Genomic DNA, 23,537 nt, shown 5'->3' on the forward strand with positions numbered 1-23,537 from the left:
AAAAGTAAAATGATACGAATGTTTATACTTCACAGGTAATTCCTATGTCAAAATGTGTAACTTTTCATTTTCATTTAGAAAAATGAGAGTCGTCAACTCACTCAGATTCAGTACACAGCCTGGCCTGACCATGGAGTACCTGATGATTCAAGTGACTTTCTGGATTTTGTTTGTCATGTACGAAACAAGAGGGCTGGAAAAGAAGAGCCAATTGTTGTTCATTGCAGGTATTTTATTTCCTGCCCTTAATAAATGAATAATTGCCTGCTAGGGGGAATACATATTGTATTTTGGTCTTTTATTGTGATTAATACTGTGATGTTTAGAGTGAGAGCTGTGCTCTAAGGGTGGACGACAAAGGAAATATTCTAATATAACAATGTCATAAACTATGGAAAGGGAAAAAATAGCTATTTTTCTAGTTCTTTTCCTATTTTAATATCTCTGAAATTAGACTGTGTCTTACAACTGCTAACTTAGATCTGATGTAATACTACCTTTATCTTCATGTGTTTGTGTTGATATAACAAGATATTCAGAATGGTGTAATTAATAACAGCAGAAATGTAGTTTTCAGTTTTAGAGTGCAAAACTAAGTGTGGCCAGCAGAGGCCACTAGAACACAGACATGGGGAGCTAATAAAGTGAAGATAGCCCTGTGGGCCTCTGAAGTTTGGCCAGTATGGAAAGCTGAATCAGATCCAAATTGTTCCTTTGTTTGTTTGTTTCTTGTTTTTGGTAGTGGTGGGTTTTTGTTTCGTTTTGTTTTGTTTTGTTTTTTTTCCCTTGTATTTCCTGTAGATTTTTTTGCTCTACTTTTGGTGGTGTTTTAACTTTATCTTGATTTTTTTTTTTATTGCTTTAACGTTTTTGAAATGAGGTCTAATATAACCTATACTGGTCTTATACCTTCTTTTGTAATTTGAATAACCTTGAACTCCTGATCCTTGGTCCTCCACCTTCCCAAGTCTAGGGTTACATGTATGTACTGCCATCCCTATCTTAAAATAATGAAACTTTTATGTTTTTATCTTTTTAATTCCCTTTTTATGTTCATCTGTGTTTTTCATTATTCAGCAAGCTTTCCTTTTCTTGTTTTATTCCCCTGTTTTTTCTCTTCCATTTTATAACTTGTCTTTACTCTTCTTTTTCCTTTTATTTAACATTGTTTTTTTGCATCTGTTTTCTCTCCTTTACTGACTTCTTCCTTTACTTTATTCATTACAATTTCCACATTTTCTCTAAACGATTTTCAACTTCACAGTTTACTTTCCATTACTTTTGCCATTTTCTCTTCTTTGGTCATTGATGGTATATTATGGGCTTTGATCTATTTGTTTATTTGTTTTTGTTTTTTGTTTTTCAAGACAAGGTTTCTCTGCATACCTCTTGCTGTCTTGGAACTTGCTGTGTAGACCAAATTGGCCTTGAACTCTGAAATCTGCCTGCCTCTGCCTCCTAAGTGCTGAAATAAAGGTGTGATCTACTACTGCCGGCTGGGCTTTGGCCAGTTTTAACTGCATGTCACATTCAGTGTGGTGTTACTGTTGATGAGCCAATTTGTTTTCATCTCCCTTAGTGGTATTGCAGGAGGATTTAGCCTGCAAGTGTAGGCTGCTCACTAAGCAGATCCCCAAAGAAAACCTGTGTGGAAATCCACCAGAAGCACAAATTAGGACACAGAAATAATCCTCGGTTACTAAATTCAAAGATACTAAGACAGATAAAATGTTGGGTGAATTCAAACATTTTCCTGTAAAAATTATCAATAACTTCAAGGAAGATACAAACAAATAGATGAATGAACTAACATCGGGACTTGAAAAGAAAATTGGCAGCATAGGGGAGAAAGTAAGCAAAATAAATGAAAAAGTTAATTTGCACATGAATGAGGAATTAATCAAAGAAATTGGGGTTAATAAAAACAAATAGAAATGTTGAAAATGAAAAACTCAGTAGAGCAAATTTTTTTAATAAAATTTAGATTGTAAAAAGCAGCACCAATAGACTAGAGCAAACAGCAACAATAAAAGAACATCAGGATTGTGGACCAGTCTGAAGAGTGCTATCCACACTTGATGGCTTGAAAGCAAACAAACAGAGGCACAACCAGAGCTTTCAAAACCTGTAGGCCATAATCAAAAGACAGAACCTCAGAATCTGGGATAGAAGGAGTCAACATGAAAGCTAGTGATCTAGAAAATCCAGTCAATGAAATTAGAGCAGTTTTCCAAATCTAGGGAAGAAATAAACAGCTAAGCCCAAGAATTATTTCGAACCCAAAATTACATGACCAGGGAAAAACCTCTCCATGATACAATGTACTCAAAATGCCAAAAATATAAAACAAAAATCAGTATTAAAAGCTGTAAGAGAGCCAGGCATAGTGGAACATATCTTGATACAAAGGCAGAAGGATCTTTGTGAGTTTAAGTGAGCCCCCTTCTGAACCAAAACAAAAAAAAACTGTAGGTAAAAAAACAACAATTCAGTTATAAAGCCATTGGCATAGGGACTTGAGAGGTGGTTCGGCAGTTAAGAACACTGGCTGCTATTGTAAAAGGCCTGGGTTTGATTCCCAGCACCCACAGAATGGCTCATAATTATCTATAAACCTAGTTCCAAAGAATTTGATACCTTCTTCTGACTTCTTGGGCCAGGAATGCATGTGATGTGCTTACATAAATACATATGTGTATATCTACCTCAAAATAAATAAATAATTCTGATAAGCAAGGTTGAGATAGTAAATTGTTTGGCGAGGGGACAAGCACATCAGAATTTGCAACAGAAATTGCAAATGCCAGAAAAGCATGGAATAGTATATTTCAAGCCCTGACCGTGAATAACCAATAAAACTGCTGTATCCAACAAAGCTACCTCCTAATGCGAACAGAAGTAAGGACATTTCAACACTAAAACAGTTCCTGATCACCAAGTCTGCATTGCAAAAATATTTAAAGGGATCCTTAAACAGAAGAGTAGAAAAGATAGATTTAATCAAGAGAGCACAGGAGAGATTAAATTTCATGAGAGAACTAAATGAACAAAGGATACACATAGTAAGACAGTGCAATTGCTAATGCAGATAGTAAAAGTGAAAAGAACAAACTATTAGTCTAACCAACAACAACAACCAGTAAAATTATAGGAAGGAAGGAGGTGGGAATGAAAAGAAAAAACAGAAGAACTGTGCCTCCAACATAATAAAGACTAATGTCAACAAACCTGTAGCCAGCTTTATTCTAAATCAGAAAAACTGAACACATTTCTTCTATTGTCAGGAACAATACAATTTGCATATTCAATATAGTGTTCTATACTTTATTCAGTATAATATTCAATCTTAACTAGAATAATAAGGTAAGAGAATGAAATGATATAAGTCATAAAGGAAAAAGTTAAATTAGCTCCAATTTCAAGTCATATGGTCCGAATTTGAAATCTTAAAGATTCCATGAGAAAACTTAGCTTTGAAAAACACTTTTAGCAAAGTAACAGGTTTTAAAAAAAGAAAAAAAAACATACAAAAATAGGCATCTTTCATATATACAAGTAACAAATTTGTCAACAAAGAATTCAGTTTACAATAGCTTCAATGAATAAAATACCTAAGAATAAACATAATGAAGGACATTAAAGACCTCTACAATAAAAAGTTTTAAATATTGAAGAAAGTAATTGAATACACTGAAAATCGAACAGATCACCCATACTCTGGATTTCCACAATAACTGTAAAAATGTCTGTGTTACTAAAAGTAACTTACAGACCAAACATAAGCCTTGTCAAAATTCTAGTGACATTCTCTACAGAACTGGAACAGATAATCCTAAAACTCACATGAAAGCACAAAACCCCAAATAGTGTCCTCCCCATCATAAGCACCGATTATCACAGTACCTGATCTCAAACTATACTACATAGCTATAGTGAGAAAACTACTGGCATAAAGTAGACATGGAGAACAATGAACTAGAATAATGGGCCCAGAAGTAAATGTATACAGTTACTTCTACCATTTTACAAGTGTTTAAAACATACTTTTTCTTTGGTAGCATAGGTCTCTTGTTAATAAAAAATTATTCTTCAGCTCTAGCAGACAAGAAACAGCCTATTCTTAATTCAAAACACCATATGAACAACCTTTGTAGACTATTTTAAGGGACTCCAACTTCCCTCTGAAACTTCACAAGTCAGGCCTCCATCATCTTTGTTGATTTCAACATTATTTTCTAGAAACTCATTAAGCTCCAAATATTCAATGACTTTTTCAGCTCAAAGCTCCAAATTCCCCACCTTTCTCCCATAAGGCATTGTAACATGGAGGGCCAGCTTGTTGAGGTTTCTGTCCTGCCTGGTACCCCACAGTCCCAGAGAAAACCACACAGAGATCTCCGTAAGTTATAAAACTGATTGGCCCATTAGCGCAATCTTCTTATTATCTCTTGTAGCTTATATTAACCCATTATTCTTACCTATATTAGCCATGTGGCTCTGAACCTTTTTCAGTGGGGCTTGTCACATGTTGCTTCTTCGGTGATCTGGGCTGGGCTGCGGGAAGAGCTTCTTTCTTCCCAGAATACTCCTGTTCTCAAGCCCCGCCTCTACTTCCTGTCTGGTTGACCTGCCTATACTTCCTGCCTGGCCAATCAGCATTTATTTAAAATATGATTGACAGAATCCAGACAGTTCTCCTGCACCAAGGCATAAAAGCCACATAGTCAGGTCCACCACAGCAAGGTCTAACTCTTAGTACTAGCTTTTGCTCTAGTTTGATTTTTCTCTTGGTATGTTCAAAACACTGACCCAAAGCGACTTGAGAAGGAAAGGATTTACTTTATCTTAGTAGCTTATTTTTAATCATGGAGGGAAGTCAGGACAAGACTCAAGCAGGAACCTAGTTGCAGAGACTCAAGAGTGACCACAGAGGTTACTCCCTTAGGTCTGTTGACTTGCTTTCCTACTTTTCTTATATAGCCTAGGTGCACCTGCCAAGGGCACTGCCCACAGTAGTCTGGACCCTCCTATATCAATCAGCAATTAAGAAAGTGCACCCACCAACACATCCCCACAGGCCACTCGGTTGAGGGAGTTCCCCAATTAGTTTCTTCTTAGGAGACTCTAGTTCATGTTGTGTTGATAAAAGGTGACCAACCACACATATATTGGAGAAAAGACAACCTACTCAATATATGGCGCTGGACAAACTGGATAGCCACTTTTGAAAGAATGAAACTAGACTCATATTTCTCACACTGCATAAATATCAATTTAAAATGGATCAGAAACCTTAATATAAGACTTGAAAATATGGGGGGCTGGAGAGATGGCTCAGAGGTTAAGAGCATTGCTTGCTCTTCCAAAGGTCCTGAGTTCAATTCCCACCAACCACATGGTGGCTCACAACCATCTGTAATGAGGTCTGGTGCCTTCTTCTGGTCTTCAGGCATACACACAGACAGATTATTGTATACATAATAAATAAATAAATACTTAAAAAGAAAAAAGACTTGAAAATCTGAAACATGGAGTAAAACATGGGCCAAACACTCTTGGCACAAGCAGAAACTTTCTGAAAGAGAATAGTAGCCCTGGATATAATGGTAAGAATCAACAAATGGAACTGAGTCAAAGTTAAAGCTTCTGCATGACAAAGGAAATAACTAGTTGTGTGAAGAGACACTGTTAGTCACTCAGTAATCTAATAGTTCTCAAAAGAAGAAATACAAATGGGGCTGGAGAACTGGCTCAGAGGTTAAGAGCACTGACTGATCTTCTAGAGGTCCTGAGTTCAATTCCCAGCAACCACATGGTGGCTCATAACCATCTATAATGAGATCTGGTGCCCTCTTCTGGCCTGCAGTCATACAAGGAGGATGAATACAGTATACACAATAAATACATACATACATAGATAAATAAATAAATACAAATAACCAATGAATGTGTGAAAAAACGTTTGGCATCCTTTAGTTACCGGAGAGATGAAAATTAAAACTAGTTTGACACTCCATCTCATTCCACTCAGAATGGCCATCATCAAGAAAATAAATGGTAGTCAGGATGGGGAGAAAGATGAACCCTTATTCACTGCTACTGAGAGTATAAATTGCTCCAGCCTCCATTGAAATCAGTATGTAGGTTCTCCGAATATTGAACTATCATATATATCACTGTTCAGTATATACTTGAAGCACTGATGCCAGGTCTACATACATCAAAGAGATGCTTAAATGTTTGTGCTTATTGCTACACTAATGACAATAGCCAAGGTATAGAACCAGCCTAGATGCCAAACAACAGGTGAATGAATGAGGAAATGTGGTGCATATGTACAATGAATTCGATGTAAAGAAGAATGAAAATGTCATTTATAACAAAGTTGATGGAACTACAGATCATTGTACTAAAGTAAGCCAGATTCAGAAAGACAAATTTTGAGTATTTTTGCTGATACTTACTGAAAAAACATGACAGGAAAGTAAGAAGAAGCTACAAGATTGAAAGAAAAAAAGGGAAGTAAGAGAGTTAATGGGAAAGATAGAATGTTCTATTTTTTATCATAGAGTATCTAGATTTAAATATACACATGTACTTAAATATGTACATATGACCTGAAAGCAAAAAAAAGACTAATGGTAGAGGGAGATCTTTGTGGCGGGAAAAAGGGGGTAGTGGGAGGAGGTTAAGTATGAGCAAAGTATCATGTCATACTTGAAAAATGTCGTGAAATCCATCATTTTTTATTCTACCTAATAAAAAAATTTAAGAAGCCAGTATCAGTGTTGGAGAGATGATGGCTCAGTGGTTAAAAGTACTTGTTGTTTCCACAGAAGACTAGGATTCAGTAACTAGCACTCACATGGTAACTGACAACCACCTTCCTCTGACTTGCAGGCAACAGGCACATGCACATGGTGCACTTACTTACATACAGGCAAAACATTTACATTCATAAAAATAAAATATTTTTTAAAAAACAAATAAGATTCAGTGTCAAAAATGGTGAGGTATTTGAGGCTTCTTTATAGTAAAGAAATCTTCAATAGCTACTATAGTTATGCTTATAGATTATGTTTCCAGGAGGGTTTTTTTAATCTCTCGGTAAGTTTGATATAAATTAACTTTGTTTAAAACATTGACTTACATGTGATATAAAACATAATTGTCACTTATGTAATTGTTATGTATTATTTTAGATTTACTTTGCATTTTAAAATGGTTTTAAAATATTTAACAGTTGACTTTCTTCCATGAAGTAAAACCTTAAAATGAAATTGTTTTTCTTAATTGTGATTTGGTACTTTGATATTTCTGCAGAAAACCCACAAGTTTAACAATTGTACCACTAAAACTTTGTACATCTCTCTCTCTTTTTTTAGTGCTGGAATTGGAAGGACTGGGGTTCTTATTACTATGGAAACTGCCATGTGTCTCATTGAATGTAATCAGCCAATTTATCCGCTAGATATTGTAAGAACAATGAGAGATCAAAGAGCCATGATGATCCAGACACCTGTAAGCACTATATTTCATGTGTACATGTATCTCCTACACATGCTTGAGATACTTACCAATCTTCATTCTATATCTTTTCTTCTTACACACAGACAAACACACATATTTATGACAGAGTCCTACTATGTAACTCAGGCCAACCTAGAACTCACTATGTACCCCAGGCTGGGCTCCAACTTCTCAGCCTCCTGACAAGTATGTGCCTTAATGCCTACCTCTAAATTATACTTCCATATTTTTAATTCTTACTCAGAAATTATTATTCCATATTTTAATAGTCACCATCACTTGGTACTATAAATAAAAATGCAGTGGAACGCTTCCATGTTCATCTTTTTAATTTCTGCCTTGTCATATATTAAGATAGCAATGCCTGCTTGCTTCCTGGTTCCATTTAATTGGAATACTTTTTTTTAGCCTTTTACTTTAAGATGGTTGTCTTTAAAGCAAGAGTGAGTTTTTTGTATACAGTAAGGGATAGATTTTTGTGTCTTGATTGGAGAATTGAGGCCATAAAGCTGTTATTGAAAGGTGTGTATTGATTGTAGTCATTGTATTTTATTTATTGATTTAGTTGTTTGTATTATTAGTTATGCCAATAATTATAGCATCATAAGCTATACTTATTCCTTTCTTCAGGACTAAATATTGTTTCCAGTATTCTCTACAGGCTAGTTTGTTGGACACAATTTTTTTTTTAATATTTGTATCATAGAAAGTTTTTGTTTCTCTTTCAACTATATCTGACAGTTTTACTGGGCACTTTAGTCTGAACTGGCATTCATGGTCTTTTAGAACTTGAGTTTATTCTTGTAGCTTCTTGTAGCATGAATAATAAAAATCCAGAGACAGAAATTGGGGTTCAAGCTGAAGATCAGAAAAGCAAAGCAGCCAATCACTAGAGAGACCTTTTACCTCTACCAAATCTGCAGACTGAAAGGGCAAGATCCTATCTCCACAAATCTTCAGACTCCACACTCCACTGAGTTCCTGTCTCTTCCCCTTTATATTTCTCTCTCCAGCCAGCCTTATTGCTCCTGTCTCCACCTCCCTAGTGCTGGGATTAAAGGTGTGAACCACCACTACCTGGATCAGTCTTGTGTAACCCAGGATAACCTTGAACTCACAGAGATCTGCCTACCTCTGCCTCCTGATTAAAGGTTTGTACCACCACTGTCTGGCCTGTATGGCTAACTAGTGTGTCTGCCTTGACATCTTATTGTCAGACAAGACTTATTTATTAAAACACAATTAATATACCACTGTAGGTTCTTCTGACTTTCAAAGTTTCCACTGAAAAATCAGCTATTATTCTGATGGATTTTTTTCTTTATATGTAGCTTGTATTTTTTTTTCCTTGAAGTTCTTTGTGCTTTTTCTTTATGCTTTCCATCCAGTCTATTTGTAAGATCTTCTGACTTTTTTAATTGGGTTACTAAGTTTTCCGATTCTGTCTCCATTCCAGTTTGAGTTTTCTTTAATATTTCCCTTTATTGAACCTTAGTTTTCAACCCTATATTCTCTTCAGTTCATTCATCCTTATTTGTATTTTTTGGGGGGCAGCACTCGGGAATTTATTCTCTTTAAGTTTTCTTTCCAAGTTCACTGAGCTATTTCATTGTATCATCTATAAACTTGAATTTTTTTTCATGAAGTTTATGATTGTTCATTTTTGGTTTTTTTGTTTTTTGAGATGGGGTTTCTCTGTGTAGCCCCAGCTCTTCTGGAACTCCCACCGTAGACTAGGCTGGACTCAACCTCAGAGATCCACCTGCTTCTTCCTCCCAAGTATTGGGACTAAAAGCATGTACCACCACTGCCTGGTCTATGATTATTCTTTTAAGTTCTGTGTCCTGGGGTTCATTTATGTGATTCTCATTATACATCGTACAACTAATATATAGAACTGATAGATTTTGACAGGAACTAATAGGTTTTATCTTAGGTTTTAATTTTGCTTTCAATTTTATGATAAGGCCTGCACACATGGAATTTCCATTCATTCAATATCTGATATATGGACACAGCAGGCTGGGCCCAGACCATGGGATCTGTAGGTCAGATTGGGCCTCAAGTTAGAAATGGTGAGAATGGAATGAAGTCAGATGAACATAGGGCGTTGAGCTGACATACAGGAGACTGGAGAGTGGGGACATGGTAGTAGGGGCTCACCAGACTAGACAGTAGATATAGGATCTGGGACTGGGAAGGGTACTGATGAGGTAGGATCTGGCTCATTGGATTGGTCTGGGCCTAGAGGTTGGGTGTGGCTCAGGTGGGGTACAGTCAGGTACACAAGGTTTTGTTTTTCCCCTTTTTAAATGAGATAAAATACACATAACAAAATTTAACATTTTAGCCTTTTTATGTATGATTTCAGTAGTATTGAGTATATAATAAAAATTATTCATATAAAAATTTATTCATACCCATTCTCCCAAGCTTTCAGTAACCACCATTCTATTTCATGTTTCTGAGTTTGATGTATTGTATAAGTAGTCATACTGTAGTGCTCCTCTATTTCTGACTGTCTTGGTTCAGATTCTTAATATTTTCTTTTTCTTTCTTTTTTTTTTTTTTTTTTTTTGCTTTGGCGCTTTGGCGCTTTGGAGCCTGTCCTGGAACTAGTTCTTATAGACCAGACTGGCCTCGAACTCACAGAGATCCGCCTGCCTCTGCCTCCTGAGTTCTGGGATTAAAGGCGTGAGCCACCACCACCCGGCAGATAGTTAATATTTTCATAGTTCGTTTTGTAGCCATGTCAGAATCTCCTTTCTTTTCAAGGCTGAACCATATCCCCTTGTTTCATATACTACATTTTGTTCAATCATTTCTCCATCGGTGGACATGTGGCTTATTTCTAGCTTTTGACTATTATGAATAAAGCTGCCATGATGGAGGGTATATAGAATATTTCTTTGAGACTACAGTTTGTTTTCTTTCAGATCTACCCAGAAGTGAAGTTGTTGGGTTTTAACTATCACAATGGTTGTTTTTATAGTTTACTTCAAATTGGTGTTTAAATAATGGCCTTGTCTTAGCTTGGGTTTCCATTGCTGTGAAGAGACAACATGACAACAACACTTATGAACAAACTCATTTCATTTAGGTGACAGCTTGCATTTCAGAGGTTTAGTCCATTATCATCATGGTGGGGGGCATGGTAGCGTGCATGCAGACATGGTGCTGGAGAAGTGGCTGATAATTCTACATCTTGATCTGAAGGCATATCTTATTGGGTATGACTTGAACTTATGTAACATATATGGGACTTTAAAACTCACCTCCACAGTGACATACTTCCTCCAACATGTCCACACCTACTTCAGCAACCCACACTTCCTAATAGTGCCACTCCATTTGGGGTCTGTTTTCTTTCAAACCACCACAAGCCTGCATGCTTGAATTAGCCTATATGTTTTCTAAATTCTAAATTTCCTTTAATCAAAAACTTTCTTCTGTACCTCCTGTCCTATTTTGTTTTTTCATTTAATGAGCAAACCAAGTTTCTTGGTCTACTGTCATTCCCAGAGTCTTTGTTGGTTTGGTTTATATTCTCAAGGTAATACTCTCTGTATTTTCTCAGATCAGTCCGTAGGCTCAAACAGTTCAGGTTGGTAATTCTTTCCTCGGGAAGCACATGGTATTTGATTATCTTTCTTCTTGCGATATTAGCATCATTAGAAGATCTATGCCTCTATCTATTTTATTGGATTTTAAAGCAATGACATTGTTTGCTTGGTGTTACTGGGTTGCTTCCAAATTCATATTCAACAACTATCGTTATTTAGACCAGGCCTGCCTGCCTAGGAATGACAGTGAAGTGGCTAGACCATTTCATCGGTTAACTAGAGTTAACTAGAGTGGTTTTCTAAAAAGATTTATTTATTTTTATTTTCTGTGTATAAGTATTTCACCTGCATATATGTATGTGTATTATGTGTATGTCTGGTACCCTTGGAGACCAGAAGGGAAAATAGATTCCCTGGAACTGAAGTTAGAGATGGCTGGCTATGAGCCACTCACTGTGTGGGTGCTGGCGATTGCACCCAGGACCTCTGGAAAAGTAGATGGTGCTCTTAACTACTAAGTCATTCCAGCTCCTAGAATGATTCTTGTTCTTGATTTACAAGTGCTATTTTATTTTTTATTGTGTTTTACAGTGCTGGCATGGAATCCAGTGCCTCACACATGCTGCACAAGTGCCAAAATTTTCAGTTTCCATTTACTAATCGGTGCCAGCAACTGACTTTTGTTTGTTTTGATACAATTTAAAGATTGTGAATCTGCTGGATGTAGTGGCGCATGCTTTTAATTCCAGTACTCTGGAGGCAGAGGCAGGTAGATCTCTGTGAGTTCAAGGCTAACCTGGTCTACATGGTGATCTCTAGGACAGTCAAAGATATATAGTGAGACCCTGTCTTGTAGGAAAATAAATTAAAAAGAAAAAAATTGTGTATGTAAACATTTGATGCGTTTCAACCTACTTCTAGTTTACTTTTCTTACTGATGCCCAAAATTATCCTGTGGTTTGATAAATAGGAACCTTGTGCTAGGTTCCTAAGTTCATTTCTCAGGACCATAATAACTTTGGTAACTTCCTTGCTATCAAAAAGATTGCTAAGCCCAGTTTTGTATTTATGCTCCAGATTTGTAAACAATAATCTTTCCAATATTAATTCTTGGTTTTGTTTATTGAGAAATTATTTCATATACTGAGTACTCAGGGTGGGTATTGTTATTGTTGATATGTTTCTTTAAATTGTCAGAGCTAGGAAAATACACTTGTGTAATGTGTATTCAGCACATGGTGTTTTTCACTTAACTTTCCTTACCCTTTCTCCATTCTTGTTTAACAAGAATGCATGTTCTCTAGGACAGCAGCAGTGACAGACTAAGAATATTGAAAGTATTCTTCTGAGCTGGGTGGTGGTGGCACAAAACTTTAATTCTAGCACCTGGGAAACAGAGGCAGGTAGATCTCAGTAAATTCGAGGCCAGCCTGGTCTACAAAGTGAGCTCTAGGACAGCCAAGGCTGTTTCACAGAGAAACCCTGTCTCGGGAGGGAAAAAAGTACTGTTTTGTTTTATCTCACATTGCATGTCACAGTTTCAAAATGACAGCCCCGCCATCACATACACAGAATGGTTTATAATTGTTCTTGGTTTCCCACAGTTCTCTTTAAACTTGGATGTAACTACAAAACATAGTCAATTACTGTTTTCAGATCCCTCCAAATAACTGATGAGTGTGTTGTATCATCAGCTTGTTATGGGCATGTTATCAGTTTTATATTTTAAATCTACAAAAATAGAAAGGTAGGGACTGGAGAGGTGGCTCAGTGGTTAAGAGCACTGACTGCCCTTCCATAGGACCCAGGTTCAATTCCTAGCACACACATGGCACCTCAGTTGTCTGTAATTCCAGTTCCCAGGAGTCCAATACCCTCATCTGCACAGATACAAGAATGCACAGAAAAAACTAAATCATTAAAAAGAAGAAAGGTTTATTTGATGGAGTCTGATCTCTGTTCCTCTCCTCCCTTTTTCCTCTATTCTTTCATGAAAATATTTTAAGGATTTATTGAGTTATTCCTTTAAAAAAAGTTAAACTAACAGTAACATTTTAAATATATATTTATATTTCTCCTTTTTTGTTTTTGTTTGTTTGTTTGTTTTAAGACAGGGTTTCTCTGTATAAACAATCTGGCTATCGTGAAACTTGCTTTATAGACCAGGCTTGCCTTGAACTCATAGAGATCCACCTGACTTCTCCTTTTTCTAAATATTATCCCTTGCCTTTTAATAGTTCTTTATGTGACAAACACACACACACACACTCACAGAAAGAGAGAGAGAGAGAGAGAGAGAGAGAGAGAGAGAGAATATGCAAGTCTGTGTGTGGAGGTCTGAGGAGGATATTAGGTATCCTCCTTTGTCACTCTCTACTTGATTCTCATGAGTAAGGGTCTCACTGTCTGTCCCTGAAGCTCAGCTGGCAGCCAGCAAACCATAATGATCTCCTATGTCTGCCCTGACATCCACATAAATGTCCAGCTTTTCTCATGGGTGTGGAAAATAGGAATTCAAGTTCTCATACTTGTTCACATATTCTTCCCTGCTGAGTCATCTCCCCAGTCCCTCTTTGCCTTTTGCTGTTTTTTTACTTTTTTTATTTTGTCCTTCTTAAATAGGCCAATGTGGTATTCATTATGTATCCCATACTGGCCTAGAACTTGTGGAACTCTTGGTTCAGTCTTCCAAAAATTAGTGTGTGTGTAAGCCATTTTGTCTGAACTATCTTGCTTGTTTTCACTTAAGAAAGTATCCTGACACATAGCATAGTGCAAATGCCTTTAATCTCAGCACTCAGGGACAGAAGGATCTCTGTGAATTTAAGGTCAGCCTTCTCTACACAGCAAATTGATGGCGACTTAAATGGTTTCTATTTTTTTTTATCTTCATAGAGTAAATATCTATTTTTAGACACTTTTCTAGTATTTTTTTATTTTCTGAAAGTGAGAGTGCTTGATCCCAAGGTAAAATAATACCATCTTATTTGATGCTTTCAAATTTCTGTTTATACTTTCAGTGTTTTAACATTCCTACCAGCAGTGTCTTGAGTTTTGTCAATAAAGTATAATATGCGGTGTTTTTTGGTTTTTTTGTTTGTTTAGTTTTGTTTGGTTTGGTTTTGCTCACCAGTTGGTAAAAAATTGTGTCTCTGTACTTTTTGGCCCGCCTGCCTGCCTGCCTGCCTTCCTTCCTTCCTTAATAAGCAATACAAGTGAGGTTTTAGTTTTTGGTTTTCTAGGTTTTCTAATAATTCTGGTTTTTTTTTTTCTATTTGTTTTTCAGAGTCAATACAGATTTGTCTGTGAAGCTATTTTGAAAGTATATGAAGAAGGCTTTGTTAAACCCTTAACAACATCATCAAATAAATAAGAAAACAAAAAGGTTGGGATAAGTATTGGGAAACTGATTTTTGTTACGTTCACTGTGCCATAATACTGCTTACAGAAAATGGCATCTCACACAAAAAAAGTGAAGAACTCAAACAAACTTTGAAAACTTCAGCACTATTGCACTTTATGTTTAAAAAAGTCACTCAAAACCTATAACTCACATCTTTGACTATTTTGTGCTTTGCTCTGAACAAATAGTGAAAACTGAACATGTTCAGGGTAATTTGTGGAATTTTGAGGCGGTGCCATGCAGTCCCCTCTGGTAGAATTGCCCCAGCAAGGCTCAGAATTCTCGTCTCTGTTACAGACCTGTACCTTGAAAGCAAAAAGAAGTAAACATCAGGAGTCTGCTCTGGTCTTTCCAGTGGTTCATGTACTTACTCTACTGATTGCCAGACTTTATTTTTCAAACGTTAGCAATACCATTCTCAACATTAGCCAGTACACTGCCTGTGGATGCAGCACATCTTCCCTGACATCCCAGTAGGGACCTGCTGTTGAGAAGAAAAGTGGAACTTGCTGTTCCCAGGAAATGCTGCACAGTGTCCATTTACCAGCATCTTATAGAAATTATAACTATGAATCTATGGAGTTTCTTGGATTTAATAATGTAACTTATATTTATCATAAAGTTGGCTTATTCCAAATCATGTGACTTCACACTTTTGATGTAAAGGAATGCATGCATTGTGTCTTAACCCCTTAAGTGCCTTGAGATATCTTTGTTTAATGAAAAGGCACTCATTTGACCCCATAGGAGGTATATATACTGTACATCATTATAGTTTTATGATTTTTTAATAAGTTCACAGTGTAAAAAAAAAGCTTATGTTGAGAGTTATACAAAGAAGTGTAAGGAGATTGTTTTTACTCAGTGTTTGCTTGTACTTTGCTATAAAAGCCAGAATATCTGTGTTCTGCTGAGAGTGCATTCTGCTACTGTGGAATTGTTCACAATCTGTACATTCCTTTACTGCGGAACAGGGCTTAAAGTTTAGCAACTTAACTTACAAAAAGGGTTTATTCTTCAAATTTCATATTTACTTTATCCCTAACTTAAAAAGTGATGTTTAACTTGTATATTAAAGATAAACATATTAACACTCTAAGCTACAATTACAAAGTTAATTAGTTTGGGTTTGTTCCTGTCTATAACAGAAGTGTTACCCTCCAGTACTCATTCTGGTTCATATCAGGCTGTCTTCAAACTGGTCTTTCTTTTTAGTTTTTGTTGGGTTTTGTGGTTTTGTTTTGTGGTTTTGTTTGGTTTGGTTTTAGTTTTTCAAGACAGCGTTTCTCTTTATAACAGTCGTAGAACTTGCTGTATAAACCAGGTTGACCTTGAACTCACAGAGATCTGTCTCCCTCTGCCTCCTGAGTGCTGGGATTAAAGGTGTGCCTCACCACCACATGGCCACACTGGTCTTTTTATTGGAATTCTTCAAACAAAGAGTTAAATACTATTGACTTCTTCTAAATGTGACCCCCACCAAAAAAATAGTAAAATGCAGGTTTTGTCATTTTGGTATACAGTTTTATTATCTAGTTTATATTTATAAATGCTTATTAAATTATAAGCATGTTTAGTGAGGTTTTTGATTGTCCATCTTGACTGAAGATCCAACTCTCATTACAGATGTGTATATTTTCCTTGTCAGCTTCATTTGTTTTTAAATCTATGGAGATAGATCTTTAATATTGCCCAATTTAATATGAGAATTTGCTCACCTATTTGAATGTTATTTTATATGGATATAGTTAAAGTTGGCACATTTGCTAGTGGTTTCAGAATATTTCTGTAGTCTTGGTAAAACATAGGTTCCAATAAATATTTTGGACTGCTATTTAGTTTGGAGGGGTGACATACTTTGAAGAATCTTTAATAAAATCTAAATTATCATTTCTCATATTCAGAATTCATAATAGTAAAATTCAGAAAGAAGTTAAGCTTCTAAACAGTAATGGCCAGGGTACCATTGTCACTTAGAAATACTATTTGTCTTATTTTTTTAAAGAGGCATAAACATAATCTTTATGTCAAACAGAAGTCCTCCTATTTTGATTTTACATGCAAGACAATTTGAGCTCGTCAGTCATTACACTCAAACATTCCATTCTCTACCAGAGGCAAATATAATTTAGGCTAATAGGATATCATTACAAGTTAAAAAGGGAAATCAACTTGGAGATCTATACATTATAGAGCTACTTTATTTCATTGATGGATTTTAGTCTAAATTTTAAATGTCTGTCCTTTCCATGTGGATAGACTGTGACAACCATAGGCAAAAAGAGAAAACTTGTGTAGAAAATAGAAGGCAATGTCATGATTCACAATGTTATGATTCACTCACTCTTTAATGGAAAGCTTTGTTCATACCTCTGTAGTTAACGCTGATGTTGGCAATGAGCATTGCTGCCATTTAAGTCATTGATGTTTGCCGTTAAGTGACAAGTGTAGAATTAAATTTTTATTTCTCATCTGAGAACTGTCCTTTATCATTATTTTACATGTGAAAACACCCCTTTTAGAACATTTGTTAGGATCTTAAGCTAAAATAACCCTTCACCAATTGTTAATATGGATATGCTAATTAAACTTCCTTAGTTATCTAGCATAGAGCACTGTCCTTTATACCTAAGCATTTAATCAGTTTACTAATCAAAATAGATTTCTAGAAATAATGCTAGTTTTCATACGTAAGTAGTGCTAGACTTCATACATACTGGTGTAATATTGTGTGACAAAAAAAATCCTGAATTAAACTACTTTCCCATTTCACTACCACACACTGACAAACTCAAGAAAGAATGCATTTATTCTGACAAGTGAAAATCAATATTGATGGGTCGGGGGCTTTTGTACATGCTAAAAAGTAAATGTGAAAATTTCCCTCTCTGAGTTCAGGTGATTTTTCTGTGCTTATTTAAAGTGTTTTATTGAGTGTCTGGTTTTCATCTGTACTGCCTAGATACTCTGTAATAATAATTTGGAAGAGACTAGCATTTACAAAAAGAATAGGTTGTACTTGTTAAACTAATCCATCCATTCAAAAATGAGGCAGAATACAGCCCAAGAAAAACTTTTGTGTAGCCTTCTGGGGTAAGTAGTTGGGAAAGGGCAATGATTAGCCATTTTGACCTAAGAATAAGGGTAACATTGTATGAAAACTGACTAAAATGCACAAAGTTATGCTGAGCCTTTAAGACAGTTACTTGAAGGTTTTAGGTACTATTGTACATGCCTTCATAGAAAAATGTCAGTGCGTTGTTTGCATGTGTATTTCACAAAGACGTGTACACGGATGGAATGGACTTTAAACCATGGGTTGTTTATATCGCTTGGCAGGTCTGATCAAATCTACTTTGTTATTTGAGCAAAAAAATCTCTTGTATCACTAGAAGTGGTACTACAACTTGAAAGCTATAAGAAGTTGAAAGACTTGTGTCTAGTTTCTACTTCCTTATGATAGGAAGAACTAGAGGCTCAGCAATTAATTTAACAGAACTGGTCAACTTCACGTTTTCTAATTCTCAATCTAGTGTTGCTGTATTAGACTAGAAGTTCAATAAAATGTAAATTTTATCTATTTCTTCCTGGGAAGCACGGTCAGTGTTTTCCCTTTGAATCTTTGACACCTTAGAAGTTTGATATTAGACTTCAAAAGTGATGCCAATTAGGAATTGGGCCGAGTTTGCTAGTTGTGCTTCCCTAACAGATGAACTTAAGCTGTTGTGAACTAGTTAGGCTGATACACATAGGCAAGCTGACCTGCAAGTAGAAAGTCAGTTTTAAAGCACTTAGCACATAGAACTGAGATTTAGAACTTATATCTACTTACAAAATAATTTATATTCATAATGTGAACATGTGATAAAATTGAAGTATGGCTTATCAGGAAGAGAGAAGGAAACATGAATTTATAGCAATGTGCTATCTAGTGTCTGTGTTTTGAATATTAAAAATATTCTGATGGTAAAATTGCCAAAGTAGTTTTGAATTCATGTAAGTTGTTTATACCACAACATTGTGGGATATGTTTACAGGCTCTTCATAGTACTTACTTTGTAGTTCTGATGAATTTGTATTTAAGTCATTTATAGTAAATATATGATGATAAATATTTGCTGGAATAAACATCTCAGTAATATAGCAAATCATACCTAATAGATCCCACAGTCTGCTTTCATACAGGGTGCTGCATCCACAAAGCAAGTACTTTGTGTTAACATTGCTCATGTCCCACATTTGCACCAACCATCCAACTGCCATTCCTGGAACCATTTGTGGTGCTTCCTCCAAGTAAAACAGCTGTGTTATTATAATTCAGTGGATTGAATTTATTAAATATTAGAATTACTGATCAGTTGACAGATATTCACTTGTGTCTCAGTGTGATCACAAACTAGTGACTTTTATGAAATTCTTAGAGAATTATTATACACATAAAAGAAATTTGCATAATATTAAAACTTTTTGAGGGCTAATTACTTATAGATATTTTCATCAATTTTAAGAGTATAAGAAATCAGTTCCAAAATTATTTGTTTTGGGTTCTGCTTTTACCATAATTCTTATTTTTCATGGATTTCATTTTCTCTTAGTAGCAGTTCTTATAATAAACTTCTCTATGTTAACAGAAACAACAACTCATGTGTTCCAGCCCATACTGCTTTATTTTCATCCCCTAAGTAAATTTGTTTTGAGTAGATACCGTAAAGTTACTTTCTGTTTTCATATATAAATGTGTTGCTGCTTATTTTCTGTTTTTGTGCTTCAGTATACTATTTTTCTAAAATCATTGTTTAGTTTTTAGTCCTTCGAAGCTAAATGGTCAGTCATTAGTCATAGCTGCTTGACAGCAATTTATCTATATGAACTAGGTATGGTTCCATACATAATCAAATAAGCCAGTAGTACTTTTTATTTGCAGAAGGTTATTAGCAATATTGCAAGGTAAAAACTACGCTGTTAAGGAAGAGTTCTAATGTTTAACTTCCTGGAGCCTTGCAAACTTTCCAGTATAAGGATGAAAAAGAAAACCTTGCTAAGGTCATAAAAGTTTCAAGTAAACATTGTAGAGTTTTCCTATTATTATGTAAATTATATACAGAAAATATTTTTCTATGAACAGAAGGTTAAAACTGTTAACTCTAATTTCATTGTTTAAAAGGGATAAAACGATGTTTGTATGTCTTTCATGCTGTAAAGAAAATGAATGTATCTTTCAAACATTAGAGTTATTACTTGGTTCTAAGTATATGTGTTTGTTTAAAAAGAGAGAATGAGAAATCTGCAAAGGAGTAAAAATAGTGTCATAAGTCATTAGGTAAAACGCAGTGTTGGAAAAAATGGAATTTGGTTGCGAATGGTCACTGTCAAAGCATATTTCACACATAGTGTACATTCATTCCATATTACTTTGTTTTTGGCTCTGGAAGTTTTTCTTAAAAATTGTATATACTATTTTGAGTGTAAAGTATTTTAATTCTACACTGGTGGGGTGTGGAAGAATATGTGTTAGGCTAAGTGTGCTGCTGCATGTGTCTACCATGGAGGAAAGTTCCCAAGTTTTGTCAGTGTCGCAGCCACCAAAGGGGGCATCATTGTAAGAATGTGAAGAATGTGAAGCTAGACACCCATGCCTAAGAGCCACTGCAGAAATTATGTGCAGAGGCCTCTGACCCTGATGATGAGTTTCCCTGTTTGTCTTTAGTGACATGGATAGTAAGACCACTGGGCCCAACCCTTGTGACATCTAACAGTGGTGGCTTATACAGCTTACACGTTTATTCAGCTAAGTGAAAACTCTTTACTTTAAACCAGTGCCTGTAGGCATAATTAATTCATTAAATAGCTCCTTTAAAATCTTGTAATTATCAATTATTAAACTTTATGAAATTGGGAATTCATTGTTTTAATGTTTTCTAAACCTCCATAATGATTTTTAACTCATCATGATGTACCCTGAATAACCTAAAAGTAATCCAAGGTTAGTGTCAGATTTCCTCAACCTCAGAGTTATAAAATTTGGCACTACTAATTCTGGTAACTTATAAGTCACATTGTTAAGTAAAGTTGCTGCCAGGGATCATCAAGGAAATAGCTTTCTTCAAATAGTTGCTGCTTTGTGGTGTCCCTAGATCTACTATATTTCATAGCATCCACAATTGTCATAATTGGGCCTATTTTACCTTTTTTAAATATTTGTTTTCTATTCTTAAATTATAGTATTCCATTTATTTGCCTTCCTGGGCAAGGATGTTTCAACCCAGCTTTGTGATATTTCTGGATTCATCTTTCCCAATCTTTCAGTGAGTTAGCAAGACTCCTCATTCCTGAATCCTGTAGAGTAGGTAATATGTAAGTGCTAAAATTGATTTTAAATAGCACTTTATTTTATGCTTACTACTGACTTAATTTATACAGTAAAAATATCTATTCTAGGAGTTTTGTAAATACAGAAAAAATTGGTTAGTATTAGAGTTTATTAGATTGACTCCAAGTTTAAATGCTTTATAATGATCTCTTTATAGCTTCTTTGATATTTAAGAGGTAACATATGTGACATTAGCTCTGTGATTTTTTTTTTCCTGCAATTTGTATAATACAATAGAGGCTGCTTAGCTGACTGTGTTGCTGGACTCAGTTCTCTCAGCTAGCTTTAGCGAAGTTTGGTTTACTATAATTGTTTCTGCTCTGCATTTTGTGAACATCACATGAATACTTGGAAATTTGTTTGTTCTCAATGTAGTACCTAGATGTTAAGTAGATACTGCACCACAAGTATGTAGTTTATATAGAAGACAAAGGGCAGAATTTATGATACTGTACAGTTTATATTAAGCTGTTTTCATATTCTGCCAAAACAGTATATCTGCTGTAAAAAAAATAAAAGTTGTCTACCCCAGTGTTCTTCAGCATCAGAACATACCACTTATGAACTATGCTGTAATCTTTTCAGATAAGAAAAGCTAGTCCTTGTTTTCTACAGTGTATGTTTAACTTTAGGACTGATAGTTCACACTTATCAGTACTATTTCTAAACTGTAGTTTTAAAATTATTTCTATGTAGAGGGTATTTTGATTTGGGAACTTTCTTTCCTTGTAATAGGTGCTATATGTAAAATGGAGTGAGAAGTTTGCTTGGTTAAAAGTCTACTTTATTTCCTTATTAAAATATTTTTCATTTGTTTCCATTTGTTTTGTGCTGAACGAATAGCAGAATGGAATTAGTCCCTTAATGTTATAAAGTACCTTTTCTCCTAGTTGTACAAGAATATCTCCGTATGGTGTGGTCTCATGATCAAGAAGCAAAGAGGCTAAGAATCAAAACTTAAATGCATTTAAGAATCAGAAACTTAAATGAATTTGATCAACACTGGGTTTTTTGAAATGATCACTGTGCATTTGTTTACTGCGGTTTACCATGTGTTTCAAAGACCTTGTGTGTTTATCTTAATTTCAGTGAAAATTAGAATTCTGCCTTTATGTTTTTAAACAATCTACACAAACCAACAGTGAACAGGATAAAAATGTTGTTTTGCATTGAAACTGTTTTAATCCTAACATCAATTTATGTTATGTGAAATGCTATTCCACATATTTTGTTGGGCATATTTCATTTTGATTGAGTAGTTGTTCAGATACAAATGTGAAAAACACCTCTAGCTGTTAATGTTCAATTGAAAAATAAAGGTGTGCTTTAGTAATCTAATGACTTGGTTTCACGTTTATTGTGTTGGAAATTATTGTTGGACTCCATTATCAATGATGTAGTCACTAATGAATGATCAGTTTAGAAGGGATATTTGAATGCTAAACATGATGTTTGTTTCCAGAATTAGTAACACACATAGTTTCTCTTCTTGAGAGAATGGGGAATGGTATATATGTGTGGTGTGTGGGCATGTACATATGCTGAAACAGCCACCTATGCTCAGACTTTTTGAAGCCAGGGAAGGGCTTCACTGAATCTAGAACTTAATGTCAGCTAGACTGGCTGGCCAGCAAGCTGTGATTCCTGTCTCTTGCAACCACAGCAAGGGATTGCAGGCACACATGTCTGTGCTCAGTTTTTCACATGGGTTCTGGGAACCCTAACTCAGGTCCTCATACTTGAGCAGTAAGCATTCTTTTTGTTTTGTTTTGTTTTATTTAGGGTTTTTTGTTGTTGTTGTTTGAGACAAGGTTTCTCTGTGTGACAGTCCTACCTGTCCTGGAACTCACTTTTGTAGACCTGGCTGGTCTCGAATTCACAGAGATTCGCCTCCTGAGCACGGGGATTAAAGGGATGAGCCACTACTGCCCAGCTGAGGAGTAAACATTCTTACCCATTGAGCCATCTCCCTACCTGCCTAAAGAATAAGTGTCTGCACCTCCTCCAATAATCCCAAGGCAAGACCTTGTCACTCAAAAGACTTGTCTTGAGATCAACCTGAATTATCATCTTCCCAGGTGCAGTCTGGTGTGCCATTTTACATGTTAGAGGGAGATTAGGATTAAAGCTCCAGTTTGGGTTTGGTTTTGATTGAGAGGGTTTGTGTTTTATTTTTATAGGTAGCCTTGGCTTGCCTTGAACTCAATCAATTGCCTGCTTCTGCCCTTAAAGTGCTGATATCAAAGTGTTGTACCACCACACTCTACAGCCAGTAACTGTTTCAGGTACCTATGTACGTGATAAAGGACTCATTATGGCCAAAGCGGGTACAATGACATAGTGACTTGTGCCTGTAGTTCCAACTACTTTTACAGCTGAAGTAGAGGATCACTTTAGGATAGCAGTTCAGGGCTAGCCTGAGCTATAGAGACCCTGTGTCTCAAATAAGAGGAAAAAAATATGAGATACATTTTTAGGAAGACTGAAGATGATTTATGGCAGTCTCATACCAACTCCCCATCTCTGAGAAAAGCCCCCTCAAATCTGGTGAAAAGTGCAGGCATGTAATCAGTCCTAGTACTCAGAAACTGAGGCAGGTGGATTCAAATTGTGTGCTGTCTAAGAGTCAAAGTCAACAAGATCCAGGTAATTCCTGGAATATTGGGAGTTA

The 23,537-nt window shown here is 35.7% G+C and overlaps 1 protein-coding gene across 5 annotated transcripts in view; it reads left to right on the forward strand.

The window, feature by feature from the left end:
• Ptpn4 (protein tyrosine phosphatase non-receptor type 4) overlaps positions 1–22,204 on the forward strand; it is a 171,538-nt gene extending 149,334 nt beyond the window's left edge. For 4 of the 5 annotated variants that reach the window (XM_085688356.2, XM_085688357.2, XM_048443811.3 and 1 more), the window contains 3 exons: positions 79–227; positions 7,386–7,521; positions 14,380–22,204. In XM_085688356.2, the coding sequence (XP_085544482.1) occupies positions 79–227; positions 7,386–7,521; positions 14,380–14,466 (372 nt within the window). In that variant the 3' untranslated portion in view covers positions 14,467–22,204. Of the gene's footprint in view, positions 1–78; positions 228–7,385; positions 7,522–8,543; positions 8,682–14,379 lie in introns of all 5 variants that reach the window. The other variant, XR_015001474.2, reaches the window with a different exon arrangement.
• The last annotated feature ends 1,333 nt before the right edge of the window (positions 22,205–23,537 follow it).

This window comes from Myodes glareolus, chromosome 5 (genome assembly GCF_982192425.1).
Source record: "Myodes glareolus chromosome 5, mMyoGla1.1, whole genome shotgun sequence".
NCBI classification, from domain to species: Eukaryota; Metazoa; Chordata; class Mammalia; order Rodentia; family Cricetidae; genus Myodes; species Myodes glareolus.